The sequence below is a fragment of the Rhipicephalus microplus genome, chromosome 2 (assembly GCF_043290135.1).
Source record: "Rhipicephalus microplus isolate Deutch F79 chromosome 2, USDA_Rmic, whole genome shotgun sequence".
Taxonomy (NCBI): domain Eukaryota; kingdom Metazoa; phylum Arthropoda; class Arachnida; order Ixodida; family Ixodidae; genus Rhipicephalus; species Rhipicephalus microplus.
Window position 1 is genome coordinate 279,077,017 of NC_134701.1, and position 11,773 is coordinate 279,088,789.

General features: G+C 43.2%; 1 protein-coding gene across 1 annotated transcript in view; it reads right to left on the bottom strand.

The window, feature by feature from the left end:
• pasi1 (septate junction component pasiflora 1) overlaps positions 1-7,594 on the bottom strand; it is an 8,510-nt gene extending 916 nt beyond the window's left edge. Inside the window, exons 1-6 of the mRNA XM_037430618.2 lie at positions 7,289-7,594; positions 5,420-5,516; positions 5,262-5,347; positions 3,924-4,025; positions 2,546-2,596; positions 1-2,468 (exon numbers count right to left, since the gene is read on the bottom strand). The exon at positions 1-2,468 is cut by the window's left edge and continues 916 nt beyond it. Of these exons, the coding sequence (XP_037286515.1) occupies positions 2,385-2,468; positions 2,546-2,596; positions 3,924-4,025; positions 5,262-5,347; positions 5,420-5,516; positions 7,289-7,381 (513 nt within the window). The 5' untranslated portion in view covers positions 7,382-7,594 and the 3' untranslated portion in view covers positions 1-2,384. The remainder of the gene's footprint in view (positions 2,469-2,545; positions 2,597-3,923; positions 4,026-5,261; positions 5,348-5,419; positions 5,517-7,288) is intronic.
• Between the last annotated feature and the right edge of the window lie 4,179 nt (positions 7,595-11,773).

Here is an 11,773-nt window from a genome sequence, read left to right on the forward strand (position 1 = left end):
GTTTCATGCAGACATAACCAGCGAGAGGACTGCAGCTTCAAGTATTTTAGCCAACATGGGAATGACCAGAAACACTGTAAACAAAATATTCTGCTATTGTGATGCGGGCAGCTATTGGTTGGCACAGCTTGTGCTTGAGCTGTTAACATGGTTCTGTTTTACTACAGCAGCATAACGCAAATACTCAAAGAATTGCCTCTCTGCATACTCTGCCTGGCGTGGTTTAAATTGGCTGCCTTGACTCAAATTATAACCGGTTTGGTCAAAATTGAATGCACACTTTCTGACTCATTTTTTAATGCTCCGTTTTGTAGTCTGATTTGCTGCATTGTTTTGCAGCAGACAAATTTCTACTGCAGAGTAGTTCACTGAATTCAATAAAGGATTGCATTGTTGCATGCATCACGTAATTTGTGTGGCTGACACAGTAACTTGCAAAAATGTTAACTATGTAAAGAAGAAAACGACCGTAGGTATCAAATTTTTCCATTATGATAAGCTTTAAGAAAGTTAATGCAGAAAACTGTGAACCAAGCTTCATATTTATTTCTTTTAACAGGTCACATATTTCCGTCATTCCCGTGCTGTACATTCACTGCTCTTATCCACAATAGTGCCACGTAAGCCTCCAGTTATTTGTACTAAACTGCGTGAGCAGTGCGAATGGCTGCTTAGTGTATATAGATGCACTAAACAATACCGGGGAAAGAAGTAAAGCATATAGATGTTACAAAGGTGAATATTCATCCCTATAATCTACACCACATTCACTACTTATACGAAATGCCGCGTGAATAGAGGAGCAAGATAACTGCAAGGTTCGGCTGTCTTAAGACAGTGGCTTTTTCGAGTTTTGCAGAGGTTGTTTTACAGTAGATGCAGCTTGTATGACCTTTGCATGCAGTATTCTTTGCCTGTTTTGTCAAGAATAAATCTGGAGCACATATCTGAAACCATGTTAGACAAGTACAGTATTTGCAAAAAGCAGAATGATGGTACTCATGGTCAGCCTTATGGTACAAAAGCATGCATGTTATTAAACTGCATTCGCTGTGAAGTGCCACCTCTAGATGAAACTTTAGCGCAAATGAATGACGAGTTTATCATGAACATTCTTATATACTTGGCACTTACAATAATGGAATAGTTTGAGGAGAAAATGTGAACACCGTGCTCACCAATACCTCATGAATAAGACACGATAGCCCTGCTTGCACCGGGAAGGTTCTTAAAACATTATTGCGAGCAGAAAAGTAAGCCAGATCACTGTCTTTGCCCTAGGCCGACAAGCGGTCTGGAAGTTGACACAGACAAGCAAGCTGCATTTTTTTTTCTGCAATATGCACATATAAGTGAGGGCGAGGCGGTGATGTATGCTCGCCCAAAATAAAGAAAGCGTTTGACAATGGATAACTAACCATAGTAAATGGTGGATGCTATCCCCATGTGCAAGCCTCTGTACCAAGAACTGCACATAGTTTTTGCCCACTTCACTAGAGGTGCCTTATAATATTCTCTGGGGCCATTTTTTGTGCAATTACAATGTCGTCATGCCTAATCCTATAGTGCTCATACTCCAAGCACATACTGTCCAGCGGATTGAAATGCGACGTGAAAATTTTCAGTAAACTATTGATATGCACAACTGCACAAGACAAATACATCATGTTGCTATAAATCTGGCTGCTAAAGGTGATGGTAGTTCTGATGCAAGCATTTCAATTGAAATGACAGCAATATGACACGAAAATGGCGCATTCAATCCGTGAGTACCGAACACCATTTGTCAGAAGAAACTGGGCAACCCGCAGCATGCTTGCTGCCAACTGCTAGCTGCTTTGTGCCACTTTTTAGACTAGTAGCACTAAAAAGCTCTAGAGAGTGATGGTGATGCTAGTTCACCTTTCCTTGCAGCAACACACCACAGTAGAACTAACTCTGCACAGGGAGCTGCACATCATTCTTTGTTCTCTGTGTGGTCTCTTGTGTTCTCTGGCACTGTTCTACAGCATGTATGGACTAAATAGACCAAAGGTACGTCTTCACTTCTCCAAAGGTTCCCATTAGTTGAATATGCCAACTCAACAGCAGCTGCAAACATCAGAATCGGCTGCAATCGGGTCTGCAGTGGCTCTTTCATCTAATAAAAGCAGTACTTGGCAAAGTATCTTCACATTAGTTACATCCTTTTTCTCACTTTTAGCGTGTCCCTTGCTGTTGGTGTGCCTCTGCTTTCTTAACTCGAGAATTTTCAATGCCATTAATATGGCTCCTGAGCATGTTCTTTGCACTCTACGAGAAGATGGAGGAGTAGACATTGGATGTGTTCGTGAAGGTATGTGCCTGCTCAGTTTTGCCTGCAGTCTGAACAGCTGGATGTAAAATTATGGGTACAAAATCTGGAACTTCGGCTCCTGAAGGTCACGGACCACCTGGTAGTGCGATACGACGCACATGAAGCAGTAGACCTGCGAAGATGAACAAGCAACAAAATATTAGATCTTAATGCTATATTTTTAATGTACGCGGTTGAAAAGCTACTCACGTGAACACCATCGATGCACCATAGGATGATAGCAGCCAGAACGGAGTAAAGCTGCAAGAAAAACGAGGGGGCATAAGAGAGTTGTTTTAGGATTCTTGAAGATTCTGGAATTATCTTATAATACTGCCGTAACAATGGTGGATTTCACCCACTGTGGAAAGGGCATGTTTCTCTGACAAAAATATTACAAAGTCCTGATGACTGTGCTGTCTAATGAAGCATCTTGAAGCATAAGCTGTCTCGAGAAGAGGACATAAAAAATTGGCATGTGATGCACACACTAAATGTTTCAAAAAGTGATGTTTACACTTGGAAAGCATGTCTGTGATTGTGGCTAAACTGTCAGGACTTTGGGTTCCTGCGTTGGAGTACAGAGGTTTGATCCCACCATACTTTAAACAATGATTTACATAATCACAAATGGACTTTTGTCACTTTAAGATATCTAACAGAAAGCAGTCTGCTGAGCTTATGTGATGGAGTCCCGATGACTGTGAAGGTGTAAGTAAAAGGCGGCACGTGGTGTACAAGCATCACTTTTTTAAGTGAGAGTTTTGATAAGCTCCCCTGTAAAGCATCCACCCTAACTGCTGAGACATCATAACTGTCACATTGTAAAAAAAATGCAATTTCATACTTAAAATGGAAACTTAACACTGAACACTGTTTACACATATGTTATTGCATACTTTAGAGATTGTGTGTTGCCTTGTTCCAGCCTAGTTAAATTTGACACTTTTTTTATAGTAGCAAGCAATGTAAAGCTCAACACAGTGTTTAGTAATCATTGCTGGGAGTGTAACCAGAAATATTTATTTTATTTTTGAAGTGGAGTCTCACACATTATTTACGTACCAAGTTCATAAGTGGGTTTGTATGTGTGTGTTACAAAGAAATGCGAAATTGAAAATTTTAAGGTGGGGGGGGGGGGGGGCACAGCTGAACATTCTCAACTCCCTGCTTTCTTCCTGGCTATGCCAGTAATCACTGCACTGTGTGAATTTGTCCTGCATCTCAATATCTAACAAGTCCTTTTTCCAATATCTTGAGCATGTAGTGTACGTGTGGACTGAGTAGCTATATAGTGGCTTAACTCCTAGTACCACCTAATGAAGCACATTAGGGTGTTGCTTTTTATTACATAGAGGTTCATTACTCACATATCAACATGCTTATTCGCTACACAATTTCATAGGAATGTGTGCCTGCACTGAAGGGTTCTACACATTAATGCAAGTCAATTCACATAATCTGTCCATACAGTCAAACATTTGCTTCTTGTGGGACTTAAAAGAGCAGTTTGTAGATCTCTCAACCAAGCAGAGATATGCTAGCTAAGGTCAAGTTGTGTTCTAGTGGAGGTCACAAACACACTTACATTTCTGTAATAGCGGCCAATGTACCACAGTCCTACAGCAATCATGAGAAGGATTTCGATGACAACAGATATCATCCACGGGAAGAAGAGGCAACGGTTATCCTACGAACATGCAAAATTTGTCGTTATCGTCCCAGCAGTGTGAGCTACAAAGCAAGCAATCACACTCCAAGCCGGTACCAATAACAATCACGTACGCATCCTGCAACACTACAGCCTTTTGCGAAGCAGACCAGCATGTCCACACGACTTTTACATCATGAGAGGAAGCTGTAGTATGATGCAGACTACAAACATGCATCCACAGGAGTCTTGCCACACTCTGTGCCCTTTGCTATATCACAAATGCCTACAATGTGAGCAATGTGCAACATGGTATGGCCATGTAAAGCACACCACTGCTCACACTCATCAGACGATTCATTAGACAAATATGGGAGACAGCATTGTTCAGCTCTCACTTGATGGTCCAGCTCTAATCATCTTTCTGAGCAAAAATGGCAGCTAAGGCTGCTGGACGTATTGACTGGGTAAAGCACCCACTATAGGTCAAAGCTAGCCATGTTTTCCTGTTTTTTATATAGTACATTTATTATCTCTTTTCACGTGCACAAGCATATGTACTAGTCACCAAACACAGTGACAGGGTTGTTGGCAGAGTTTCACAGTTAGCTTTTGATATGCCTTTAATATGAAATGAGAGCAAGTTTTTACTACTCAGCTCTTTATCGAAACAGCCTTAAAGCAACTGTCTTTGTGCATTCATCACAATGATAGTGAAAAGGAAAAAAAGTGAATTGACTGAAGTGCCTTCATACCCGAGATGTTTTTATGTTAGCCTAACCTAAACACTCTCAATTTAAACTGAGATCGCCAAAGTATGTTTCAACACTTGCTTGATTTAATGAAAGTGTTGAACTCAACATCATATTGCTATGAAGCCTACTCGTCAATGTAGATGATGCAACAGGCAGGACACACAATGATTTTCACAGCAACTTCCGGCTGTAGCATGTAGGCAGGCACATAAATTTGTTCTCTATTTTACTGTACTGCATTTGAATGTCGGGGACGAAGTAAGCCACACAGTATAACTATTTTGTTGTGCATCTTATTTTGTTTATGTCTTCGAAACTGCAGTCCTACTAGTATACAATTCTGACTCGTCTGCAAAACAGCAGTATCAAAAATGCATCGTTAAATTTTTGGTACAAAAACTGTAGTTTATAAGCACCATAAAGTGACTGCTAAATGGCAGACAGCATCAATCCAGATTTAATGAAACACTTCAATCCCCGCAACAGCCATCAAAAGAAAACGAAGTTGTTGCACACTTACACGTTTGATGCCTATGACCAACATTAGCGTGAAAAGGAGAAAGACGACACCAAAGCCCATGGTGCAGCCAGCTGCAACGTATATTCCTGGAACGACACAGTTCTTTTTCTAGAGATGTTGCAAAAGGCAGCTACATAATGTTCCTGAAAGGAGCTTACCTTTCATTGAAAGCTCGAAGTATGGACTGAAGAAATAATCCGTCCTTCCTCCGTTGATAGCATATATGGCATAGAATATGAATAAAACATGATACACCTGCAAGTTGAAGAACACGAAAAAAGGGTGGGTGTCATCAGGCAAACAATTCGACTATGTACTTTGCCAAAGTGCACATGATGCAACATAGCTCAATCTCTTTCTCATCACTTAGTTGTGTGCACACTAGTTGAACAGCATTTAGACAAGTTAAGGAGATCATAGAAAATGGCTTTAATGAGCTCTTTTCTGTCCATCCGTCATGATCATCAGCCTGACAACACCCACTGCAAGGCTAAAGCCTCTCCCATGTTCCGACACACAACTCGTTCCTGTACGTGCTCTGGCCACAACTTTTTGTCACCCCTTTGCGTGTTTGCCTTCTTTTGGAATCTGGTCGGTTACTCTTAATGACCAGCTTTTATTTTGCCTACACGTTATATGTGCCCTGCCCATGTTCATTTCTTCTCGATTTCAACTAAGACGTGTTTAACACCCGTTTGTTCCCTTACCCACTCTGCTTTCTTGTCCCTTAATGTTGCACCTATCCCTTTCCTGTCCATTGCTTTTCACATCGTCCGAATTTTAAGTTGAACCCTAATTGTAAGCCTCCGGATTTCTTATTCAGGTTTCTGCCTATACCAGTTTACATACTGTAGTATTCTGCCGGCAGCAAATACTCATTCATCGTTTCTACATTGTAACATGAACTCTCAATAATGTTACATCAGTATGTTTAGCATTTGTTGCACTTTCAGTACAGCAATGCCCTTTTTATATGCACTTTTTTTTCAACTTCGCTTTGAAAGATTCTGACCCCCCCCCCCCCCCCCCACACACACACACACACCCTTAAATGAAAAGTAATTTTTCACAGTATGACAAAACATTAGTAATATCCTAGAACAAGACGAACTTGGAAATTTTGCCGAACTTGAGAGCACCTGGTATGTAAACATCTTTTATTGATGTTGCTCGTTCTTTGATCAGAATGTGCCAATTACTGTCTTAAATGTATTGTTTTATATTTATTGTAGTTAAGCACTATTTCTTCCCATTTCGCTGCAACTAGTTTTTTATTTTAATACTATATTTATTTTAGTATTCCTTGCTGAAGCCGGCGCTTAAGCTTATTGCCTACATCGGTGCATCATCCCGCAACAATTCCGATCTCTGAAATTTAAAACATTACGGTTCAATCGACGAATTGAGCGGCAGATCGGCATCCACATGACTTCACCTCAGCAAAACGACGCATTCTTTTGCGAGAAACCCATGGCTGATGCCACGTGCATTAACAGCAGTGCGCAGGCATCAATCACTACGGACAACAATGCAGAATAGATTCTGCACTACACGGCACAGCAGCGGTAGGCTCTTCCGGTTCGCGCATGTGCGCCTATTTAGGGCGGGCCAAGCGCCAGGGCGCGCTTCAACTCCCAGTAAAGCGAGCAAGAGATCAACAACCTTAGCTTGCACGTAGTGCAGCTTCACTACACCATGTGCATTTGTTTCCTCTGGTACATCAATTACGCATCTGTCTTGGCCTGCAGTAACTCCAGGCTTCGCAATGAGACGCACAGACCTAGGAAATATCAATACAAACGTGCAAGTTACGAAGCCATCGTTTGATGGCTAAATACTTCCGATGACTCAACCAGAGTGAGTAATTTAGCGCTAATGACACGCCTGGACGGCGGCTTCATGACAACGCCCAAGCATTTCTCTGTAAAAGTAGCTACATGCGGTTCGTGCGTGTTAATCTAAGAAAAAATAAATGGTAGGCACACGGTGGTTCAGAAGACAAAACCACGGATCAGAAATATGCTTACAGCTGTGTACATCGCAGAGTAAAAACTCCCATAGCGGAGGTTGGTCCAGTGGTACAGGAGGAAAGGCGTCCAGCAGCGACTTAGAAGTGGCATGATTGGTCTTTGAGTGTCGTTAAATAAGTTTTCCGAGTACAGCGCACAATGCTAAGAGAACGGTGGTTATGACGTGCATGTCTTTCACGCTTAAATTAACGTTACATAGCCAAACGGAGACGCCGCAACGACCCTTTGTTGACGGTTGACTTCAAACGGGCGCTGCTTCGCACGTACGCCGTCGCTAGAGGCGTTGCCCATTCCGCATACCTGTTTTAGGTCACCTGCTACGAGCCAACCAATCGGAGACTCCTTCCGCACCGGTTCGTTTCGTGCGTTGTAAAACGATACGAACGACACATGCGAAGTCGTGCATTTCGCTCTGCTCGGTTAGTTAGTGAACGATGTACGGCAGTAAAAACATGTAGTATACAGGTCGCATGCAATGCCACACTGTTAAAATGCGGAAAAACCACAGCACGAAAGCCAACTTGGATATCGAGTCGTGCGCAGGGCTCGCCACTCGTTTTTTTTTTTTTTATTCACGCGCGGCAACTATTAACGGCTAATAGCGTTCAGCACAGCTGAAATTGTCACAATGTCCCAGCTGTCAGATGAAGAAGTCTTCTTGCAATTAGCACAAGTTTCCGTCATAGCGTTGCGTGCAGGAAGCCACGCACACCTGGCAACGCACGACACACCATCACTTTTCGGACAACGGAAATGAAATCTGGTCCATGATGTCGTCGATCTTGCTCTGTAGTGTTTCCAATATTTCTGCTGTAATGAAGACGTGTGTTTCATCCAAATCTTGGATTATGAACTTCTTTCCCAGGGCGTTGGTGTCGTCCAAGTGGAGTAGAAATTGCTTCATTGCCGGGTCGCACTCGACAAGTATACCTTTCATAACATGCACCATTTTGTATTTGTAGACTGGAGTTTCACTCGGCACTTGGCGGTGGTCAGGTGTGTGAATCCACAGAACAAGGTCCCGGTAGAATCAAAAGCTATCAAAAGATTTGACGATCTACAACCGTGCGCGCTGCCATGTCGAAATGTGACAGTTTTTGTCTGTGTGGCGCTGTTATCGCCCCTGGCGGAAACTTGCAACATGAACCATAAAAACTGTTAAAACTGTTATTAAGTTATAAAAAAATTAAAATTTTATGTGTCAATAATTAAAAACGAAAAAATTATTTATACGTTTTAAAGTTGTAGTCAGGTTCTGCAATACTTAGCACAAGCGTTCGACTTTTGGTCTCGGAGGCCACAATAAAAAAAAAAGCGTGGTAGCATGGTGCCGTTTTCTGCGTAGAGATCGCGCCAGTGCCTTCGCTAGAAGTTTATAAACGTTTCTTTTTTAAATGTTCACGTAGAGAGAGAAAAAAAAATTAATTTTGATAATGACAATTTTTTAAACGAGCTTAGCTTGGCGTGATCTCTATTTTATAATGTGCCGTAAAATCCAAAAAGCATTGTGTTTTCCTTGCATATTGTGATTTGAACAAGTTTGAACTAGTCTGGAGGTTTAAAATGAAGAAGAGCGTAGCATTATTACGTAGAAGACAGCAAGCATCACTCTTATGAAATCGAGTATTTAGGAAGTTCTTTCTGCTACACAACTAATCATCTAACCCGCGTACTTGTATAATTTCCTTGCGTTATCGCTGCCGTGCCGGCACTTCCCTGTCACAAACAGCGTGCGCGATATTAAAATGACATCATATTTGATAGAAAAGCGGTAGGAGCCGGCCCATGAGCTTCAGCAGGAGAGTGCAAATGGGGTACTTGCCCCCCCCCCCCCCTCAAGCTTCAACAGCACTTGACCACAGAACACCTATATACTACAATTGACTTGACCTCACCCAAGTTACACCTGTGCTCTCCTATACCCCACCTACGATGGAGCTGAATATACGAACAGCGCAATTTGAAAGTAGTTACAGTGTAACCGATATCAACATGACAGCATTTTTGAAAGAAAAGCGGAAGGAGCCGACCCGTGGGCTTCAGCAGGAGGGTGCAAAAGGGGTACTTCCCCCTCCAGCTTCAGCAGCACTTGACCACAGAACACCTATATACTACCATTGACTTGGCCTCACCCGAGTTCACCAGTGCTCTCCTATACCCCACCTACGATGGAGCTGAATATACGAACAGCGCAATTTGAAAGTAGTTACAGTGTAACCGATATCAGCATGACAGCATTTTTGAAAGAAAAGCGGAAGGAGCCGACCCATGGGCTTCAGCAGGAGGGTTTAAAAGGGGTACTTGCCCCCCTCAAGCTTAGGCACAAGGAGGATACATAAAACTTGCTGGAGTGGAAGCCGCCTATGCGCCGCTACGGGAGAGAGTGAAGCCGCGCCGAGCATGCGGCGGCCATGTTGCCAGTGGCAGAAAAGAGCCGAGCGCTTCAAATTTAATGCTTCACCGCGCTGCGGGTGAAGTGACTCGTGTGTTTATAAAGCAACGAAAACAAGTAACTCTGGTTGTAAATGTTTATTGCGACCTGTACGCAGCCAAGTGGCATGTAGAGAACTCAATTAAAGTGCATATGCATCAAATCACGATGCCTAAAGCAAACACATAATCGAAAACATAGGTGCCCTACAGGTGGTTGAAAATTATTGCCCTTGTCAAAAGTGGTCCCACCTTACTTTTGACCGATTCTCGGTTTTTTTTTCCTCCGTCATGTGTTGTATCCTCACTTTTACGTATTGTTCAGCGATTTGCCTGCACAAACTGTAAACCTGATTATCAAGCGTATCAAAGTCTAGGACGTGCTGCTCTAGTTTATGGAACCAGTTTTTCTCGGAGGAAGCTCATAGATTTTTCAGGATGAGGTGTCTTGCTCTAGACTTCACCGTTGTGATGGAATCACATTCAGCCTGTAGCCACCTCAGTCCTCGACTTCTTTACAGGGGCTAATGACATCTCGCGACGGTAAAACAAGACCACCTCGCCTCTTACATTTAAGGTGTCAGCTCATCTGAGTGCATGGCTGCTATGCACTCTTCACAGGTAGTTGCAGTTCGACCTTTCGAACAATGAAGCCTGCTATGTATGGCACCACGGAATTGACAAAAGCAGAAAAGCTTTCGGGCTAGTCAATGCGATGCGTATTGTCGTGGTCATCGAGCTGCAGGACTGGGGCCTAGCGCATGTCAGTGAGATTGCTTTTTGGATGTACCATGGCTGCAGGAGTCGTTGCATTCAATACGGAGAGAACATCTTGGGAGCAGTGTCCAGAACTTGAAGACGTGACTTCCGTCTGAACCAATAGACGCTTGTATGCAGCCATAAACTGCGAAGCTGTTGGGTTGTTGTGGCCGCCTCATCCACGTATTGATTCAAAGAAGTTTTCGGCATAGTCTTGACTGAGTTTGTGTGTCAGTAAGTATTTCAGCTGACCCTGGCTGACAAGTCTGTCAAACATTCTTTCGGTGCTTGCCATGCATATCCAAAAACCAATGAATCCATTTTTTTTCGGTCCTTCTGTCACTGCCGGATCTCTCAGCCCGTTTATGTACGTTCGAGTCTCCACAAAAAAAAAAAAAAAAACGACTTCCAGAATGCTTCATTCCCTTGCCGAAAGGGCGCTTTGTACGACCTTGCCAGCGGGTTCCTGGAGTTTAAGATGTCAAACAAGCCATCAAAAGTTCAAATAAACGTAGATCTTGTGCTGGCACCCTTGAATTGCGGCAGCTTTAGCTTTTGGTCGCAGAAGTCCGAAGCGTCGGCAACTGAGGCACTCGTTCAGTTGTACAGCATATCACACCCTCATTTTCTTGCTTTTCCCATTGGACGTGGACTTTCGTAAGTTTGTTTCCGAGCCACAACCCTTCTTCACGTTGAAGTGCCTTCAATGCCACTTCATAACCCCATTTCACATGCTTCCCTTCAATGTCAAAGAGGTGGTCAAAGCACTCTGGCGCAAAGTGCACAGAGCGAAGTGATCTCCGTCTTTCGCATTCTACTTCTTACGGCGAACGGCCCACTCCCAGAGGCTCCGCGTTACGGGATTTTTAGTAAATCTGTAAAACAAATCTGGACTGTTATGTTTTGCACGTTAGATCGCGTCAGCTATAGCTCCCTTTAGTAACGAGCGCGGAATGGCTATGTCGAAGACGTTTTCGTGTACGTACAGGTGGAATGTGAGGTCACAACCTTTTTTCAACCTGTTGGCACATCCGTAAATGACGCAAGAGGCAACCATTGTAAACCATTTGTCTTTACAAGCCGACAAGGTGAAACAAGAACGGACGAAATCAGCAGCTCGCGAGGGCGCTGAGCACGCTTTTTGCCACTGGCAAGATGGCGGCGGCTGGCTTCACTCGCACAGCGTCCCTTCCACTCCAGCAAGTTTTATGTATCCTCCTTGCTTCAGCAGCACTTGACCACAGAACACCTATATACTACCATTGACTTGGCCTCACCCAAGTTACACCAGTG